Below are 22540 nucleotides of genomic sequence, written 5' to 3' on the forward strand. Positions count from 1 at the left end.
TTGGCTAATTTCTATTGTTAAAAACCTCTATTAAGCGGACACAGGACTGAATTGACAATAGTAGTATTGGATTACGTCCTTGAAATAGGGACTGAAGTCAGTTAATGTGTTTGCATTAACAAACAAATTAAAGTTGGTAATGAAAGGTAATGAACTTGAACTCTGGATAGCTTCTTTAGCAACATGCAACTTTATCACAGCACAGAGTAACCGTTGAATGTTGATCGTTAACAAACATTGCGCAATTTTTACAACCTCTATTAAGCGGACAGTTGGGAAGGTCCCGAAGGTGTCCGCTTAATAGAGGTTTCGCTGTAGTTCTTTACTGTTATATTATTTACACAGCTGTAGTTTTAAATTTCTTTTTGCAAATTGGTTTAAGTTTATTAGTGTCTAGATTGGTCTCCATTCCAATACTGAAGTCAAATTCCCTGTTCACTAGGTTAAATCACTTATAAATGTAGTTTTACATTTACTCGTCTTTTTGATAAGCGTAGTATTTATTTTTCATAGCCCAGGCTTATTCGCGTTCGCAACGTTTTTACCATCAAGTTTTCTGATTTCTCTTCTCGACACCTTTTACATACAAGAAGTAAGGCCGGGAAAAAAATAGAAAGACAACTAGGGAAATTTAAAAACTCTGTAATTGTTTGATGCCTGGTCAAAACAAATTAAAGAGTACGTCGATCTCTATTTTGTAGAAAACAAAATTTCCAAGTCTGATTTAAGTCCTCATGACTTTTAATTATACATCTTGACAGAGAATACGTGTAGCAATCGAAGAAAACGTAGCAAGAGTAAGAAGTGTAGCAAGCAAACTTTGCAAACGTACCAAGTGTAGCAAGCGTAGCAATTGCAGCAAACGTAGGCCACGTTGTACATAATGATGAGACCGGCAAAATTTAAGACTTTGTATGGAACATGTTACAAACATTGCTACTTTATTGTCACAATTAATACAGAATTTGAAATAAAAATGAAATGTCAGTCTTACTTTTTTATTGTATATGTTGCAATTTGTGAGTTTCTCGGGCGGGTTTCAAGCATTTTTGAAGAGATATTAAGATTTTTATTTTTCCAGTTTAATTTGAACATTATAATTATTGGAAGGCCGGAGACAATTGAAGACTGCTCCCCATTCGTAGGTTGATAAATTCCGTGGTACTATCTAAATCGCCTTAATTTTTTTTTACTAGCATAATTAAGCAACCTGGACCTACCTCATATCATTGTCCTGGCTCCTAAATCCAGTTTTAAGCTCTTTAAAAATCTTCCGAAACACCAATTTACCCTTTCATCCCATGTAGTTTTAATCAAGTTGTACACGTACTCCTCTGCGGCACCGGTCTGGAGGACAAAAATGGTATCATGTAAGGGATAGGTCACGAAAGATTGTACAAAAACAAATTTACAGCAGAAAACGGACTAGAATTATCGGTAAAAATCTCGGTAAACTCGAAGACTCAAATGCCACACGTGGTTCGTAGCGAAGGTCTCTCTAAAAACCAAGTGCCCGGATAACTAAAAAAATAACCGCTGACCTAGTATGAACATTACAACAGGGGTGAGGGGCTTTGTCGCCGAACTCGGAAATACATAAAATTTAAGCGGGAAGATGAAGCTGTCTCCACCGAAATACTTCTAAGTATAGACTAAACTCTTTTAGATACTATGGACCAAACATCTGGAACTCCCTGCACGATGATTTAAAAAATGCTTGTACCATTAAAACATTTGTGTCGCAAATTCGAAACATGAATTTCGATACCTGTAATTGTTATTTATGTTGTACTGAGAGTCAAAAAATTTAAGTTGTTTATCAGGCAAAGGGTATAATCTAGTTTTTAAGTCTTTATGTGTAAATACGGTCATAAAAATACTTTTACTTGTTTACTTACTTATTTGTTCATTTAACTAATTTATTTATTTATTCATCATCATCATTATTTTTCTTAAGCTAAGTTTTATGGTTGTCAACTCGACGCATTTGCATTTGATGCTATAAGCCTAACAACCTCCAGTTGTTCAAGTATAAATTTAAAAAAAAGCATATACCCGAGTGTAGAAAGTAGCAAGCCGGCAGCAAATGCAGCACACAAGTGTGGCAAGCGTACGAAATGTAATAGGCGTAATTTATCCAGTGTTAATTTGTATTTTGGGTTTTAATCATAGACTGAGACATGAATATTATTGTGATTACACTGTCTCTGAGTCAAACGCTAAGAGCAAGAGGGAGATTAAGATGACTAGTCATATGAATGCCAAAATTCCTTGCTATTTTCGGTCAAGTGACACATGGCGAGTATACTATTTTTATTGCACTTGTCAAAATACAGAAATGATATCCTTCCTTTTTGAAAAATGAAGCCGCTTGCACTTTGAAAGAGCTGCAGCGATACGTTTTCCTTTGTAAGAGAAATGAGTGTTTGGGGCCTCTGCAGAGAAGAAACATTGCATGTGTTCCATAATATGGGCAACTAATAGCAATCAGATAATTTGTATCAAAGATTTGTCAAGTGAGTTTTGTAAAACCAAAACCAAAGTAACTGCTATGACCAATCACAACAGGAGCAAATAGCGACATGAACCAGCCAGAATTGGCAGCAATTACATGTGCCATGCTTGCACAAAGCGCGAGAGCATGCGCGTGCAAGTCGCGATTTGTTTTGGTTTTACTTCTCTGGGTGAAAAAGTGGCCCGTGTTTTGTCAAATACAGTAACCAATCACCGTGCGGCGTAGCAAAACCATAGCAAACGCAATTTACTTTCGATCCTAACTTGAAAATCACTCAAGTTATACAGTGGCGGATCCAGACCTTCAGATAAGGGGGAGGGGGAGGGGGGGTGCGATCATCCAGACCTTCAGATAAGGGGGAGGGGGAGGGGGGGTGCGATCATCCAGACCTTTAGATAAGGGGGAGGGGGAGGGGGGGTGCGGTTATCCAGACCTTCAGATAAGGGGAAGGGGGAGGGGGGGGTGCGGTCATCCAGACCTTCAGATAAGGGGGAGCGATATGCGGTCATCCAGACCTTGAGATAAGCGGGGGGAGGCCGGTCTCCAAAAATTTCTTTTTCCGCCTTTTTGAACTTTCGAGTTTTCATAGTGCGTGACACCAAAATAGGAATGCTGCCTCGTCGAAAAAAAGTCTCTCCTCTTGATTTTCAGCAGTATAACCATTTCAAATATTAGAAGATATGTTTATGCGCACGTCTTTATGCATACAAAGCTCTACAAAGGTGCGTGAAACGTTTCGGCGAATAACTCAGAAACTGTGGGCCACAAAGACCTGAGACTTGGACAAATTGCTTATATACTAGTCTTTTATAACATTCATTTTCTTGGCTTCTTCCACTGGACGGTTTCCAATTTATTTTTTTGTTACGTGACAGTGAAAACGATCTATATCGAATCTACTTAGTATAATGTGAGCCTCGTCAGAAGGTCAATCACAAGACCGTCCACAAGGCATATTTTTCCAGCAAGTTTCGGAGAAAAAGCAGGAAGCATCCGACCAACTTCATCTGCGGAAGGTTCCATCGGTCTACAGAACCTTTTGTAAGATCTTTTTTAAAGCTTTTTGTGATTTTGTTCAGAGAAATGTTGATAACTGTATATTAGATTCAATGTCACACCTCATTTTACGTCAATTTCGCTTGACGTAAGTTCATGAAATTGAAACTGAAAGCGAAATGAAGGGAAAAATCCCTCACACAAGATTCAACATTCACTTGGTAAAAGGTTTGATTGTCGCCCAGGTTAATTTTGTGCAGGTCCTGTTTTTTGTGAGGGAATGTTCAATTGACTTTATATATAAACTTGTTTTGCAAAATATGATTTCTTCGTTGACTATTTCGTCGTGACAAATCAAGCGAACTATACTATATATCAAAACGACTCGGCAATTTATAACCGAGGTGGGCATTGTATTAGCTCAAGTTACACTAGAATTTACCTGGGAGATGCATTTGGTTCTTAATCTCCATCTATCATTTCCTCGTAGACCCTTTCGTCGTCACGAATCAAGGACTCTCTGCTGTGCCCTCTTGCGAACTGATCAAGATTACTCGAGAATTTAGAACTGAGGTAGGCATTTAATACGTTAGCTGTAGTTACACCGGCCAGATAGAACTCCCCATCCAAAGTTAAGAAATGCCTTTGGGGTTAATCGCCGAAAAACTTTTTGACGAACCTTATGTTGGGGTACAGATTTCGAAGGAACAGACAAACAGGACTCGGCAGTTGAACTTTGTTTAATCTTCTCCTGTTCAACAATGACAAGTTTGACCAGAGCTAAAACTGAATATATCCTAGCTTACAGAATGCTTCTATTTATACTGAAAAGATCAATTTAATTAAGTTTAAGCAAGATCAATAGCATTCATATGCAGAAAACAGGTGTTTGGGATTTTTTATGAGTATAGGATCAAACGGAACCGTAATTGAACTGTTTTCAACTGTGACGATAGGTTTTAACCTTTCAAACACAAATCGGGGAAATAAGCGTTGAGAGAATTCGAGCGACTTCGGCGTATGAACAACAAGGGGGAAAACTAACTCTGCAACTCGCTTGGCTAGCGGGAAAGGAACTCGTCACTGTTCCACAATACTAGGAATGGAACTCATTTTATAAACTGGGCGGCGCCACAGGCAGGCCATTTAAAAACTCACACACATACAGTGTGAGCCTCGTCAAAAGGTCAATCACAAGACCTTTCACAAGGCATATTTTTCCAGCAGTTTTCGGAGCAAAAACAGGAAGTATTCGATCAACTTCACATGCGGAAGCTTCAATCAGTCTACAGAACCTATTGTAAGATCGTTTTTAAATCTCTTCGTCATTTTGTTCAGAGAAATAATGATAACTGTATATCAGATTTAATGTCACGCCTCATACGCTTTATTAAATTTTCATGGTTGGCTCCATTTCTGAAAGCACTTACGTCAATTTTGTAGACGTAAGTTCATGAAAGTAAAACTGAAAGCTAAATGAAGGGGAAAATCCATCATACGAGATTCAACATTCACTTGGTAAAAGATTTGATTGTCGCTTAGGTTAGTCTTGTGCAGGTCCTGTTATTTTGCTAAGGAAAATTCAACTGACTTTATACATGAACTTGTTTTGCCAAATGTGATTTCTTCGTTGATCATTCGTCGTGACAAATCAAGCGAACTATACTATATATCAAAACGACTCGGCAATTTATAACCAAGGTAGGCATTGTATTAGCTCAGGTTACACTAGAATTTACTTGAGAGATGCATTTGGTTCTTAATCTTCATCTATCATTTCCTCGTAGACCCTTTCGTCGTCACGAATCAAGGACTCTCTGCTGTACCCTCTTGCGAACTGATCAAGATTACTCGAGAATTTAGAACTGAGGTATGCATTTAATAAGTTAGCTGCAGTTACACCGGCCAGATAGAACTCCCTTCCCAAGTTAAGAAATGCCTTTGGGGTTAATCGCCGGAAAACTTTTTGACGAACCTTATGTTGGGGTCCAGATCTCGAAGGAATAGACAAACAGGACTTGGCAGTTGAACTTTTTTTAATCTTCTTCTGTGCAACAATGACAAGCTTGACCAGAGCTAAAACTGAATATATCCTAGCTTACAAAATGCTTCTATATTTATACTGAAAAGATCAATTTAATTAAGTTTAAGCAAGATCATTAGCATTCATATGCAGAAAACAGGTTTCTGGGAGTGTTTATGAGTATAGGATCAAAAGGAACCGTAATTGAACTGTTTTGAGCTGTGACGATAGGTTTTGCCCTTCCAAACACAAATCGGGGAAATAAGCGTTAAGAGAATTCGTGCGACTTCGGCGTATGAACAACAAGGGGGAAAACTAACTCTGCAACTCGCTTGGCTAGTGGGAAAGGAACTCGTCACTGTTACACAATACTAGGAATGGAACTCATTTTATAAAAACTCACACACATACAGTCAGAAGGTCCATCACAAGACCGTCCATAAGGCATATTTTTCCAGCAGTTTTCGGAGAAAAAACAGGAAGTATCCGACCAACTTCATCTGCGGAAGGTTCCATCAGTCTACAGAACCTGTTGTAAGATATTTTTTAAAGCTCTTTTTCATTTTGTTCAGAGAAATGTTGATAACTGTATATTAGATTTAATGTCACGCCTCATACGCTTCATTAAATCCATTTCTGGAAGCACTTACGTCACTTCTGTTGACGTAAGTCCATGAAAGTGAAACTAAAAGCTAAATGAAGGGAAAAATCCCTCACACAAGATTCAACATTCACTTCGTAAAAGGTTTGATTGTCGCCCAGGTTAGTTTTGTGCAGGTTCTGTTATTTTGTTGTGACAGAGTCACTTTTATAGTTCGTTAAGAGACTTACAGATCGTTTTATTATGTTTTTAGTTACACAGTTGTAGTTTTTTTTGTATTCTTTTGGCTTATTTGCAATTCTGTAGACGTGAGTAGATCGGTTAAACGCTTACCGTCTAGAAAGGTCACCATCCCTATTGTTTAGTCAAATTCCCTGTTCAGTTACTAGGTTTAATCACCTATTTTTGTAGTTTTACTTACTTATCTTTTAGATATGCGTAGGATTGGTATTTTCTTAGGTTTGTTTTTCCTGTGCGTAGTTTTTGGCTATCGTGTTTTATCGTTTCTCTTTTCAACACCTATTTTTTTGCAAGTTAGGCGTGACTTGGGCGTTTATTTTAATCCCTTCTAATCAGGATGTGATTTATCTGTTTTATGCTTTTGACTCGTTTTCTATCACATAAGTATCTGTTTACTTGCGTATAAATACGAGTACTTTTGTCTAGCTTCCTCGAGTTGAGTTAGCTCGGCTATTAAGCTTTGCTATTTAGCTTTGGAGCTTAACTCCCCAGAAGGTCAAGACCTCTGGTAATTTTTGCGTAACATTTCCTTATTTCATTGTTTCATTCTCGCGCTGTATTAATATATTTCATTTTTAATTAGCTTTTACTTTGTTTTGTCGTTAGTTTTGTTTGTAATTAGGTTTTCGATTTTCTTTTGTATTAAACATTCATTTAAGCCCACTCCTTGCATCCAAAGGATTCATGTCGTTGTGCCACTGCTCTTTGGCCTTCGGCCGTTGGCGGCGTTCAACCACTCGCGCCGCTTGGTTACATTGTGAAGGAAAGTTCAATTGACTTTATACGTGAACTTGTTTTGCAAAATATGATTTCCTCGTAGACTATTTGGTCGTGAGAAATCAAGCGCACTATACTATATATCAAAACGACTCGGCAATTTATAACCAAGGAAGGCGTTGTATTAGCTCAATTTACACTAGAATTTACCCGAGAGATGAATTTGGTTCTTAATCTCCATCTATTATTTTCCCGTAGACCCTTTCGTCGTCACGAATCAAGGACTGTCTGCTGCACCCTCTTACAAACTATCAAGATTAATCGAGAATTTAGAACTGAGGTATGCATTTAATACGTTAGCTGCAGTTACACCAGATAGAATTCCCTATCCAAAGTTAAGAAATGCCTTTGGCGTTAATCGCCGGGAAACTTTCTGACGAACCTTATGTTGGGATACAGATTTTGAAGGAATAGACAAACAGGACTTGGCAGTTGAACTTTGTTTAATCTTCCTCTGTGCAACAATGACAAGCTTGACCAGAGCTAAAACTGAATATACCCTAGCTTACAGAGTGTTTCTATTTATACTGAAAAGATCAATTTAATTAAGTTAAAGCAAGATCAATAGCATTCATATGTAGAAAATAGGTGTTTGGGAGTGTTTATGAGTATAGGATCAAAAGGAACCGTAATTGAACTGTTTTCAGTTGTGACGATAGGTTTAGTCCTTCCAAACACAAACCGGGGAAATAAGCGTTAAGAGAATTCGAACGACTTCGGCGTATGAACAACAAGGGGGAAAAGTAACTCTGCAACTCGCTTGGCTAGCGGGAAAGGAACTCGTCACTGTTCCACAATACTAGGATCTGCTACAACTGGAAAACAGGACAGCACTCAAACTTGGACTTCAACAGTTTAATCTTCAGCTCATGAACGAAATCATACAGGCATGTGCAACCAAAATGCAAATCGTACCGGCATGTAAGTCGCAAGGTGAATCGAAAAACAGCTGGGATAACAGTGTTCTATTTATACCAACCGATCAAGTTATTGCAACGTCACAAAAGAAATGGAAAGAAAACTGAATAAAATCAGCTGAAAGCTGAAAACAAATCTAGATAAATTCAGCTTTAAAATTTAAATGCTCAACTAAATGACTGAAAATCAAATGTCAGTCAAGGAGATGAATTTCAGAAACTACAAAGATTCAGCAGTAAATCCGTGCAAAGAATTCGAGTTTCCTTTGCTCAGGATTCCTTAAAATGACAAAATCAAAACTACGAAAAGTTGGTATATGAACAGGGGAACGATCCAATTATTCCGCAGTGACTAAGCTGTGTAATTATTCAGAAACTAATTATCCTTTTAAAAGTCAATATTGAAGTAAAATGTGTATATAATTTAAAAGAACTAACACATCTCAATGCAAATTCAATGTAAATTACGGCTGAAACAACTTCAAAGGGAATATTTAAAAGTTACATATGAAGTTCGAGGCAAATAAAGGGTACATGGAAAATCTCTCCTTACACAGCTGCCACTGTAAAAATTTTGGAAAACTCGTAGCAATACGTTCATGACCGAATTCCTTTACAAGAATTGAAATTTGTAGTCAGTAAGGTATTAAGTTTTTCCGAGATTCTATGTTTGTGTTAAGAAATTGTAAGGCCAAGCTGAATACCCAAATCTCTCTAAACCGGCTTATCCTCAGACGGATGTTTTTTTAAAAAAGAACCTGCAAGCAATCATCCTAAATTATGTGACACAAAGAAACTCTATATACTTACATGTGTGGTATACTCTCGGAGTAGTCAATCGATAAAAATCGGTAGCAATCAAGTGATTTTTATCGATTGATAACGGAAATCGGTGAAAATCGATAAACTAAACTGCTGTGTCAAATCGATATTATCGATTTTTCATGATTTTAACGATATATAACGGAAGTCCGCCATTGTTGTTTTTTGGCATAAGTTAGCATCCACGAGTAATCACTGATCAACAAACATGACAAAGAGAAATGTGGAAACTATTGCACGCACAAGTTTCTCTCTAAAGCTCTTCGTTTTGCACATAATAACAAAAATGGTTCGCTTTTATAATTACATTCAGTTCTCGCAGGCAAGTATCACGCGAAATACAACCTTAGTAAAGATTTCCTTGCCTGAATTTCAGACATTCCCACGAGTTGAAGGGATGTCTGAAATTCATTCAAAGATTTCCCTACATAGATTTTCACTGTTTCGTTGTCAATCGATAAAAATCACTTGATTGCTGACGATTTTTATCCATTGGCTACTCCACGATGTAACTACACCCGGAACTACACCGACGTTCAAAGGGCGGCAGGTCTAAATCGTGAAAAGCTGGATACCTATAAACCAGAAGATTTTAAACCTGGTTTTGAAGAGAAGACAAGATTTCTCAGATTTTTTAAAAAGATTTTTTTTAAAAAAGTGATAATTGTTTGATCCTTCGACTCTCAATTGCAACTCAATTGTCAACAAATTTACTGTTTCCATGAAATCAGTTTTCATTTTTGGATGAAGAGATGAACAGATATATCTTCCGATATAAATCGATGAAATCGGAAAAAAAAAACAAGCAAAATAGATTAACGAAACGAATGTGTCATCGATCTCTACCGATTGATCGATACAATCAATATCAATCAAATCAGATTTACCGATTTTTATCGATTGACTACTTCGGGTATACTAAAATGTGTTGCACACAAACCTATAACCACTTTACGACGACTACTAGCTCAGTGTTTTGGTGGTAAAGAAATAGGTTTTCTTTTCAATTGCTAAGCACTTGTTTTCCGCTACCAAGAGATGTTCACCTTTAGAAATAAGTTCAATTTCCGAAATTTGAGTTTTCTGAAATGTTTCCGCTGGCCCGGTTTGTAGTTTGTTGGCAACAGCTTCAGTAGTTTCAGTAGAAGGTAGATGAATATACAATGAATAGATAGATAATGTATATACACCATGTTTAAACTAGTAATAGTCGACACTTCAGCTGCCCCTGCTCTGTATATTGTAGGTTACAGTATTCTTGCTCGTTGTGTAGCTCTTTGAAATATACCGATTCATAATGAAGATTTTCACACAAATTCAATACAATAGGTGAGATAAATACGGGAAACGCAAGGTTCCATGCACAGTTTCAGTTCGATTTACACAGCTTTGCTCAAAACATTCTCAGTTTCGAGAATAGTTTATTCTAAAACATAAGAAAAGATTTAATTAGAAGTTAAATTTTTCCATATTTCTCTTTCACTTTTTACATTCAGTTCATTTTATTTGCCGGAAAGTAAGCCTTAGAAATTAAAAGGACGTTTGATCAATTCACGCTCGCGCATTCTAGTCTTATTTTAAACTTTATAGCGGAAAGACATCTGTGAGCACGGAATAAGTCAGCACAGAATTTGATTGACGGAGAATTTCTGTAATCGCCCATCGTTCTGCTAGTGATAAGCTAGCCGTTGTTCACTCGTCTTGCTGGTTTGGGGCTGAGTCTTATTCCGGTCAAAGAGAGAGAAAGAGTGTCCGGCAAGATTTCCAATCAAAGATTTGTGAACTCGTGTCTGACAAACTCTCCAAGTGTTTATATATACACAGTTATACGCTCCTTATAACTTCATCTGCGCTTAACGAATGTCTTTTGGTCCATAACTTTCAAAACAACTGCTGCATAGAATGTCAGTGATAACACGTAACGCAAAAGAGTATCGAAGAATGACTGTCGCTATAAATGTCACAAAAACTACCTGAGTGGTCCCTTCAGGATTTTCTGTCTTTACGTCATCCTAACCATTTCGTACTTGCGGACGCAAACAATAGAAACGTCATCATAACCTAGCGATTCCTCGCGGCCCCTGTTCAAGCAAATCGAGATTTTTTCTAGCATACTGACTGTATATTTCAACTGTAAGTACTTTCCTTAATATACGCGCGAGTTACTAAAGTGCCTCCTTGGGATTTCGCCTTCTGGGCGAAATCCCTACGGGGGCAACAATGGTAAATCTGTTTCTTTTCCTTTTTTCTATTTTCGATCATTATCACTAAAATGAATGTTAATATTTTTCTTTTTAAGGGAAGACCCCAGTAAATTGTAAATTGTAAATATCTTATTATCCACTCCCCTCAGGGCTTTTCAGGGATAATTTACAACACTGGTTGGGGGACTTTACCTGACTGCTTAGGTGCAGTTTACAAGTAATGAAGGAATGAGTAATGATGCCCCCATACATGAGTGTGAAAGTGAGATAGACCACTACACCGGGCACTACGTGCCCTACACTTTACGAAGACCGTGTGGGCTCTTTAACGTCCCACAGGTTTATTACACGTGCAAGGGCTTGTGAGACGGGGCCTACAGTTTATCGTCCTTATCCGAGAAGACTAGAAAGTCTAACCTTTTGCAGATGCTATTACACTTTCTCCTCAATTATTTAAAGACCCTGAGTGTTGGTCAGGCCGGGGTCTGAAGCTACGGCCTAGTCGCTCAGCAGACCGGCGCTTATTCCATTGAACTAACCGGGCGGCGGTTGCAGTCCATCAAGTCATATTATACAACGATGAAAAACACGTAGAAGGATTCCTTTTTGAGGAAAATCAAATGCGACTGTGATAGACAAAAACCAATAGTAAAGGAGCTCATAAATAAGCTTTTACTCTAGTTTTTAATTGTGCTTTTCAGATCCTCTTCGTCATAGTACATAAAGACAAATGTTATCAGAAGAAAAAAGAAACCACAATATGTATACCCTTTGTCAGACGAGCTGAAATAGCAAAGCCAGCAAAAAAAAAATATGACAACCACACCTAATTATGATAATATTGGCGACACCTATGTCAACTTTAAAGATTTCCAGCAGGCCCTAGGCAACGCCTATTACAGTCTTGGAGATTTCCGGAAAGCCATAGAGTACCATGAACGACACCTCAAAATTTCGACAGAAGTGGGAGACAGAGCAGGGGAAGGAACAGCGTACGGTAATCTTGGCGTCGCCTATTGCAGTCTTGGAGATTTCCAGAAAGCCATAGACTACCATCAACGAAACCTTAAAATTTCGAAAGAAGTGGAAGACAGAGCAGGAGAAGGAAGAGCGTACGGTAATCTTGGCAACGCCTATCACTATCTTGGAGATTTCCAGAAAGCCATAGAGTACCATGAACGACACCTCAAAATTTCGAAAGAAGTGGGAGACAGGGCAGGAGAAGGAAGAGCGTACGGTAATCTTGGCAACGCCTATTACAGTCTTGGAGATTTCCAGAAAGCCATAGAGTACCATGAACGAGACCTCAACATTTCGAAAGAAGTGGGAAACAGGGCAGGAGAAGGAAGAGCGTACGGTAATCTTGGCAACGCCTATTACAGTCTTGGAGATTTCCAGAAAGCCATAGAGTACCATGAACGATACCTCAAAATTTCGAAAGAAGTGGGAGACAGGGCAGGAGAAGGAAGAACGTACGGTAATCTTGGCAACGCCTATGACAGTCTTGGAGATTTCCAGAAAGCCATAGAGTACCATGAACGACACCTCAAAATTTCGAAAGAAGTGGGAGACAGAGCAGGGGAAGGAGGAGCGTACGGTAATCTTGGCAACGCCTATCAGAGTGTTGGAGATTTCCAGAAAGCCATAGAGTACCATGAACGACACCTCAAAATTTCGAAAGAAGTGGGAGACAGAGCAGGGGAAGGAGGAGCGTACGGTAATCTTGGTGTCGCCTATAAAAATCTTGGAGATTTCCAGAAAGCCATAGAGTATCATGAACGATGCCTCAAAATTTCGAAAGAAGTGGGATATAGAGCAGGACAAGGAACAGCGTACGGTAATCTTGGCGTCGCCTATGAAAGTCTTGGAGAGTTTCAGAAAGCCGTTCAGTATTATAAGCACAGTGTTGTAGCCTTCGACCACATTAGGGGAAATCTCATATCTAAAGACGAATGGAAGATTAGCCTTAAAAATACGTATGATTATATTAACTTGAGGCTGTGGGAGCTGCAGTTTAAGGAAGGTAAAGTCACTGAGGCACTTTTAACTGCTGATCAAGGACGTGCACAAGCTTTAAACGATCTTCTGGAGTTGAAGTATGGCCTTAAAGGGCTACGCCCAGAAATAGGAACACTTTATGCAAGACCAAGTGACTTTGCTAGTTACTTACCACCAAATACAGCATTCATGGGTATAGGCAAGGGAGGAATAGTTCTCTGGGTGAACGAGAAAGGAAAAGAAATCCAAACTAGAAGAAGCAAGATCGATATCTCCGTCACAACCTATTTTCAGTCTCTATTGGAAACTACACATGAAGAAATAGGCGTGAGAGCTGATGTTAACTGTGAAGATCGCTCATTAAGTAACCCAAGCGATAAAAAGCTAGTAGAAGAAAGATCCAGTGAGCCAAAGTCTTGTCCTTCATATTTTCAGACAAATTCATTACAAACATTTTACAATGTGGTTATAGACCCTATAAGAGACTTGCTCCATAGCGATGAGGTTGTGATTGTTCCACAAGGACCTCTGTGTTTGGCCCCTTATGCTGCTTTCATGGACTTGAAATCAAAGTACCTCTGTGAAACGTTCAGAATTCGTCTGGTTCCTTCACTTTCTAGTCTTCGATTAGTCCAAAATTGTCCAGCAGATTGGCACAGTAAGACTGGCGCCCTTCTCGTCGGCGATCCGTGGGTACAGGAGGTAGTTTATGAAGGAATGACGCTGGGGCAGTTAAAGTGGGCCGAAAAGGAAGTGCAGATGATTGGGGAAATACTTCAAACTGAACCTCTCGTTGGAAAGCAGGCAACAAAAGATGAAGTCTTAACACGTATCTCCTCGGTTGCTTTGGTGCACATTGCTGCTCATGGTAAAATGGAAACAGGAGAAATTGCCTTGGCCCCAAACACAAAACGTTCATCCGTAAATCCAGCCAGGGAGGACTATCTCTTATCTATGAAAGATGTTCTAAAAGCGAAGATTAGGGCAAGACTTGTTGTACTTAGTTGTTGCCATAGTGCTTGGGGAGAAGTCAAATCTGAGGGTGTCGTCGGCATCGCACGGGCGTTTTTGGGTGCTGGTGCTCGCTCTGTTCTGGTGTCCCTGTGGGCGATCGACGACGAAGCTACTATGGAGTTCATGAAAGTTTTCTACAAACAACTAGTCCATGGACGAAGTGCCAGTGAAGCTCTGAATGACGCCATGAAATCCATGAGAGAATCTGACCGCTTTAATGCAGTGAAGTACTGGGCGCCGTTTGTTCTCATTGGTGACGACGTAACGCTCGAGTTTGACGGCATCGAATAAATAGCAAGGTATTTTGGGATATGTATAAACCTTTGGATCATATTGCGTGCTTTAGGAAACGAAATTTTAACAAGGAATTATTTTCTATATTATTGAGCAACAAACTCAAACGGTGCCAGGTAGCGTCAGTCTGCCAGTCACAGGTCAAATTCACAAAACCAAAGGAGTCTGACTCTGGTAGTTCTTTTGGTGGTTAAACACTAGAAAATTTATTTCACGTCTCATGATTTTTTTTTTTTACATTTGAAAGTGTCGGTGGCTCCGTCTGAGTTCGTTCCAATGTAACTTACAATCGAACCTGAGGTAAGCGACGACCCAAAATCCGAAGATCAAATTTCCGGTCGGTGGTCGTTTAGGAAAGTCTCCAGATATCAGGGGCACCCAACGAGAACATAGTTGAAAACCACTTAAACATAGCATTGTTAAACGTATTTTAGTATTTAAACGGTAGATATAGGCATATTTTTATCCCCTAAAAAGTTTTCATCTGTTCGGATTTCCTAGCTGAAATTCTAGTGATCCGAAAATTATAGGGATCAAAACTTACCTTTTCGAAAATTTCAGCCACAAAAAAGGCTCCCGAAAACTCTAGGTGACCTTTTTAGGGTAAAAATCCGTTAAAAATGGGCAATTATACCATTTTTTTAGATATTCCAAAATCCTAGGAGAGGCAGGCAAGCAAGAAATTTTACAACAAATGTTCGGAAAATTCTAGATCTCAAATCTTCTTCCCAACAGATATTTTACGAAAATTGACGTTGGGTGCCCCTCAGATATGGTAAATCCTCTATTAAGCCTCTCTATTAAGCGAAGATTGTGGTATCATTTCAATCTTAATAAAGAACTAGAGCGCAAACTAGAAAAGCTCAGGCAAATGAAGTTGGAGGTCATGAAGCCAAAGATCAAAATCAAATCCGAACTTCCAGCTCGTGAATAAACCATACCGGATGATAAGTGCCCATAAAGTGTTAGAGTCATGATAAATTAATACATCTATCATACGTCTATTATTTAAGAAAAGGGAGAAGGGGCTGGAAGAGAAAGGGGGTTTAATGACTTTCTTTCTCTGAAAAGGGGAGCTTATTAGAGAGGGGGGCTTAATAGAGGATTTATGGTATGCAAGTTTCTTTAAATCTGCAATGAGTCTAACCATTGGTCGAAGTTACCAGTTTTAAAAATGTGACCCATTGCTCTAATAGATTTAGTGCGTGTTCGATTCAACGGATTCCGCGTCTCAAATGAAAATAAATGGAATAAACTCGCTAGAAATCACTTGTTTTGTCTTTCATAGTATTGCAATATCTGCAAAACTGCTTGAAATAAAGTATTCTGATCTATATATATTTTAAATGGTTCATAATTGCAGTATAGAAGAGGTTTGTAACAAAACTTTTGCGTATTCTTATTCCGGAATCCGATCAATCGAGCGCACTCTTAGAATTCAGTTGTCAAAATGTTATGCCTCGCCAGATGAAATCACTATCCTATTCTTTTGTTAGCTTGCTAACGTTGCTCTTTGCTGTTGTTGTTGTTGAATAGGTATGATGAAGAATGCGGTGAAGCAGTTCCTAGCTATCTGAAGTTGAAGTCAGTTTCTAATTTGTGTCACAATTACGAGGTGGAGCGTTTCTCCCAAGAATAGGAACACTTTATCCAGAAGACAACATTATATGCTGTTAATAAATAAGTTGAAGCTTTACGTAGTTTGAAAATTACAGTGTACGTTTCGTAGCTTAATATTTTGCGACCAGTCGTGTGCACTTAAAACTTGTTTTGTAGTCACCTCAGAAATGTCAGGAATCAATGGTCAATTTCGGCTATTTTCATTGATACCACATGGGACAGAGGCACTTTAGAGTAGCAATTTAATATATAGTAAAACCTCTATTAAGGGGACCCCCAATTAAGCGGACACTAAGCCAGGTCCCGAAATTAACGCCTTATGTTTCCCTTTATAACGAACCCCTATTCAGCGGACACCTCTATTGAGCGGACGCGGACACTAAAATAAGGTGTATTTGGCTAATTTCTATTGTTAAAAACCTCTATTAAGCGGACACAGGACTGAATTGACAATAGTAGTATTAGATTACGACCTTGAAATAGGGACTGAAGTCAGTTAATGTTTTACATTTACAAACAAATTAAAGTTGGTAATGAAAGGTAATGAACTTGAACTCTGGATAGCTTCTTTAACAACATGCAACTTTATCACAGTACTGAGTAACCGTTGAATGTTGATCGTTAACAAACATTGCGCAATTTTTACACCCTCTATTAAGCGGACACTTTGGAAGGTCCCGAAGGTGTCCGCGCAATAGAGGTTTCACTGTAGTTCTTTACTGTTATATTATTTACACAGCTGTAGTTTTAAATTTCTTTTTGCAAATTGGTTTAAGTTTATTAGTGTCTAGATTGGTCTCCATTCCAATACTGAAGTCAAATTCCCTGTTCACTAGGTCAAATCACTTATAAATGTAGTTTTACATTTACTCGTCTTTTTGATAAGCGTAGTATTTAGTTTTCATAGCCCAGGCTTGTTCGCGTTCCCAACGTTGTTTTTACCATCAAGTTTTCTGATTTCTCTTCTCGACGCCTTTTACATACAAGAAGTAAAGCAGGAAAAAAATAGAAAGAAAACTAGGGAAATTTAAAAACTCTGTAATTGTTTGGTGCCTGGTCAGAACAAATTAAAGAGTATGTCTATCTCTGTTTTGTAGAAAACAAAATTTCCAAGTTTGATTGAAGTCCTCATGACTTTTAATTATACATCTTGACAGAGAATACGTGTAGCAATCGAGGAAAGCGTGGCAAGAGTAACAAGTGTAGCAAGCGCTACGCTAACAAGTGTTTGCAAACTTTGCAAGTGTAGCAAGCAAAGCAAACGTAGCAAGTGTAGCAAGCGTAGCAATTGCAGCAAACGTAGTCCACGTTGTACATAATGATGAGATCGGCAAAATTTAAGACTTTGTATGGAACATGTTACAAACATTGCTACTTTATATTGCCACAATTAATACAGAATTCGAAATAAAAATGAAGAGTCTTACTTTTTTATTGTATTTGTTGCAATTTGTGAGTTTCTCGGGCTGGTTTCAAGCATTTTTGAAGGGATATTAAGATTTTTGTTTTTCCAGTTTAATTAAACATTATAATTATTAGAAGGCCGGAGACAATTGAAGACCGCTCCCCGTTCGCAGGTTGATAAATTCCGTCGCAATATCTAAATCACCTTAATTTTTTTTACCAGCATAATTAAGCAGCCTGGACCTACCTCATATCATTGTCCTGGCTTCTAAATCCAGGTTTAAGCTCTTTAAAAATCTTCCGAAACAGCAATTTGCCCTTTCATCCCATGTAGTTTCAATCAAGTTACACACGTACTCCTCTGCTGCACGGGTTTTGAGGACAAAAATGGTATCAGCTAGGGATAGGTCAAGAAAGATTGTACACAAACAAATTAAAAATGACGCGGGGGTTATAATGTCCACAGCAGAAAACGGACTAGAATTATCGGTAAAAATCTCGGTAAACACGAAGACTCAAATCCCACACGTGGTTCGTAGCGAAGGTCTCTCTAAAAACCAAGTGCCCGGATAACTACAAAAATAACCGCAGACCTAGTATCAACATTACAACAGGGGTGAGGGGCTTTGTCGCCGAGCTTGGAAAGGCGGGAAGATGAAGCTGTCTCTACCGAAATACTTCTAAGCATGGACTAAACACTTTTAGGTACTATGGATCAAACATCTGGATCTCCCTGCACGATGATTTAAAAAATGCTTCTACCATTGAAAATTTTGTGTCGCAAATTCGAAGCATGACTTTCGATACCTGTAATTGTTATTTATGTTGTACTGAGAGTCAAAAAATTTAAGTTATTTATCAGGCAAATGGTATAATCTAGTTTTTGAAGTCTTTATGTGTAAATACGGTCATAAAAATACTTTTACTTGTTTATTTACTTATTTGTTCATTGAACTAATTAATTTATTTATTCATTATCATCATTATTTTTCTTAACTCGATGCATTTGCATTTAATGCTATGAGCCTAACAACCTCCAGTTGTTCAAGTATAAAGTAAAAAAAAAGCGTATACCCGAGTGTAGTACGTAGCAAGCCGGCAGTAAATGCAGCACACAAGTGTGGCAAGCGTACGAAATGTAGTAGGCGTAATTTATCCAGTGTTAATTTGTATTTTAGGTTTTAATCATAAACTGAGACATGAGTATTATTGTGATTACAATGTCTCTGAGTCAAACGCTAAGAGCAAGAGGGAGATTAAGACGGCTAGTCATATGAATGCCAAAATTCCTTGCTATTTTCGGTCAAGTGACACACGGCGAGTATACTATTTTCATTGCACTTGTCAATATACAGAAATGATATCCTTCGTTTTTGCAAAATGAAGCCGCTTGCACTTTGAAAGAGCTGCAGCGATACGTTTTCTTTTTTGAGGGAAATGAGTGTTTTGGGCCTCTGCAGAGAAGAAACATTGCATGAAAGATTGGTCAAGTGAGTTTTGTAAAACCAAAACCAAAGTAACTGCTATGACCAATCACAACAGGAGCAAATAGCGACATGAACCAGCAAGAACTGGAAGCAATTACATGTATGATGCTTGCACAAAGCGCGAGAGCATGCGCGTGCAAGTCGCGATTTGTTTTGGTTTTACCTCTCTTTGGCTGAAAAAGTGGCCCGTGTTTTGTCAAATACAGTAACCAATCACCGTGCGGCGTAGCAAAACCATAGCAAACGCAGTTTACTTTCGATCCTAACTTGAAAATCACTCTAGTTATACAGTGGCGGATTCAGACCTTCAGATAAGGGGGAGGGGGTGGGGTGCCGTCATCCAAACCTTGAGATAAGGGGGAGTGGGGAGGGGGGGGTGGGGTGCGGTCATCCAGACCTTCAGATAAGGGGGAGTGGGGGGGGGGGGTGCGGTCATCCAGACCTCGAGATAAGCGGGGGGAGGCCGGTCTCCCAAAAATTTCTTTTCGGCCTTTCTGAACTTTCGAGTTTTCATAGTGCGTGACACCAAAATAGGAACGCTGCCTCGTCGAAAAAAAGTCTCTCCTCTTGATTTTCAGCAGTATAACCATTTCAAGTATTAGAAGATATGTTTATGCGCACGTCTTTATGCATACAAAGCTCTACAAAGGTGCGTGAAACGTTTCGGCGAATAACTAAGAAACTGTGGGCCACAAAGACCTGAGACTTGGACAAATCGTTTTTACACTGGTCTTTTATAACATTTCATTTTCTTGGTTTCTTCCACTGGACGGTTTCCAATTTATTTTTTTGTTACGTGACAGTGAAAACGATCTATATCGAATCTACTTAGTATAATGTGAGCCTCGTCAGAAGGTCAATCACAAGACCGTTCACAAGGCATATTTTTCCAGCAAGTTTCGGAGAAAAAGCAGGAAGCATCCGACCAACTTCATCTGCGGAAGGTTCCATCGGTCTACAGAACCTGTTGTAAGATCTTTTTTAAAGCTTTTTGTGATTTTGTTCAGAGAAATGTTGATAACTGTATATTAGATTCAATGTCACGCCTCATTTTACGTCAATTTCGTTGACGTAAGTTCATGAAATTGAAACTGAAAGCGAAATGAAGGGAAAAATCCCTCACACAAGATTCAACATTCACTTGGTAAAAGGTTTGATTGTAGCCCAGGTTAGTTTTGTGCAGGTCCTGTTTTTTGTGAAGGAATGTTCAATTGACTTTATATATAAACTTGTTTTGCAAAATATGATTTCTTCGTTGATTATTTCGTCGTGACAAATCAAGCGAACTATACTATATATCAAAACGACTCGGCAATTTATAACCAAGGTAGGCATTGTATTAGCTCAAGTTACACTAGAATTTACCTGGGAGATGCATTTGGTTCTTAATCTCCATCTATCATTTCCTCGTAGACCCTTTCGTCGTCACGAATCAAGGACTCTCTGCTGTGCCCTCTTGCGAACTATCAAGAATCTTACTCGAGAATTTAGAACTGAGGTATGCATTGAATACGTTAGCTGTAGTTACACCGGCCAGATAGAACTCCCTTCCCAAGTTAAGAAATGCCTTTGGGGTTAATCGCCGGAAAACTTTTTGACGAACCTTATGTTGGGGTCCAGATTTCGAAGGAATAGACAAACAGGACTTGGCAGTTGAACTTTTTTTAATCTTCTTCTGTGCAACAATGACAAGCTTGACCAGAGCTAAAACTGAATATATCCTAGCTTACAGAATGCTTCTATATTTATACTGAAAAGATCAATTTAATTAAGTTTAAGCAAGATCAATAGCATTCATATGCAGAAAACAGGTGTTTGGGAGTGTTTATGAGTATAGGATCAAAAGGAACCCTAATTGAACTGTTTTGAGCTGTGACGATAGGTTTTGCCCTTCCAAACACAAGTCGGGGAAATAAGCGTTAAGACTTCGAGCGACTTCGGCGTATGAACAACAAGGGGGAAAACTAACTCCGCAACTCGCTTTGCTAGCGGGAAAGGAACTCGTCACTGTTCCACAATACTAGGATCTGCTACAACTGGAAAACAGGACAGCACTCAAACTTGGACTTCAACAGTTTAATCTTCAGCTCATGAACGTCAATCATACAGGCATTTGCAACCAAAATGCAAATCGTATTGGCATGTAAATCCCAAGGTGAATCGAAAAACAGCTGGGATAACAGTGTTCTATTTATACTAACCGATCAAGTTATTGCAACGTCACAAAACAAATGGAAAGAAGGCTGAATAAAATCAGCTGAAAGCTGGATAAATTTAACTTTAAAGTTTAAATGCTCAACTAAATGACTCAAAATTAAATGTCAGTCAAGGAGATGAATTTCAGAAACTACAAAGATTCAGCAGTAAAGCTGTGCAAAGAATTCGAGTTTCCTTTGCTCAGGATTCCTTAAAATTACAAAATAAAAACTACGAAAGGTTGGTATTTGAACAGGGGAACGATCCAATTATTCCGCAGTGACTAAGCTGTGTAATTATTCAGAAACTAATTATCCTTTTAAAAGTCAATATTGAAGTAAAATGTGTATATAATTTAAAAGAACTAACACATCTCAATGCAAATTCAATGTAAATTACGGCTGAAACAACTTCAAAGGGAATATTTAAAAGTTACGTATGAAGTTCGAGGCAAATAAAGGGTACATGGAAAATCTCTCCTTACACAGCTACCACTGTAAAAATTTTGGAAAACTCGTAGCAATACGTTCATGACCGAATTCCTTTACAAGAATTGAAATTTCTAGTCAGTAAGGTATTAAGTTTTTCCGAGATTCTATGTTTGTGTTAAGAAATTGTAAGGCCAAGCTGAATACGGAAATCTCTCTAAACCGGATTATCCTCAGACGGATGTTTTTTTTAAAAGAACTGGCAAGCAATCTTCGTAAATTACGTGGGTCCGTGCACACTTCGGCCAATCTAATTTTTCATTTTTCCAACAAAAACGGAAACAGGAAATATTACTTATCCTTGTCATATTTACATATTTTAAAGTACAGACAAAATTAGAAAAAAAGAAAATGGTCAGGAAAATTGATCATTTTTTCATTTTTCTAATTTTGAAGTCAGCTTCAAAAATACAAAAAATACTGTAGACGGTTAAAAGCGACATTTTGCTATTTTTTATTCTCTTGCTATTGTTAGAAAATGAGGAAAATGAAATAATGTGCGATTCCTAACTCATTTTTCTATTTTTCCGTTTTTCGCCAAAAATAGAAAAACGGAAAAATAAAAAAATCATATTTCTTCGCACCATTTTTTCATTTTTTCCATTTTGTTCAAAAAATGAAAAAATAGAAAAATAGCATACCTAACGCCCAATTTTCCATAATTTCATTTTAATAAGTTAAATGAAAAAATGACAAGTGCTGCGAGCAATTTTCTATTTTTTTATTTATTTAATAAATAGTAAAACTTTAAAACGATACACCCTTTCAGACAGTTTTTCACTTTTTATTTTATTGAAAAATGGCGCAGAAAAGTGAGAAGTTATGAATATTTTAACGGTGAAGAAGAGACTCGCTAATTTGGTTAGAAGATTTACCCAGGGTTGGCGGAGATGTGGGGGAATTTAGGGGGGGGAGGGCTTAGTTTTCGAGATGCGGACGTAGTT

General features: G+C 38.2%; 1 protein-coding gene across 1 annotated transcript in view; it reads left to right on the forward strand.

Moving 5' to 3' along the window:
- The window catches only part of LOC140924861 (uncharacterized), a 52204-nt gene that overhangs the window by 20853 nt on the left and 8811 nt on the right, over positions 1 to 22540 (forward strand). The window contains exon 5 of the mRNA XM_073374863.1: positions 11982 to 12966. Coding sequence (XP_073230964.1) covers positions 11982 to 12966 — 985 coding nt within the window. The remainder of the gene's footprint in view (positions 1 to 11981; positions 12967 to 22540) is intronic.

The sequence above is a fragment of the Porites lutea genome, chromosome 14 (assembly GCF_958299795.1).
Source record: "Porites lutea chromosome 14, jaPorLute2.1, whole genome shotgun sequence".
In the NCBI taxonomy this organism is placed as follows: Eukaryota; Metazoa; Cnidaria; class Anthozoa; order Scleractinia; family Poritidae; genus Porites; species Porites lutea.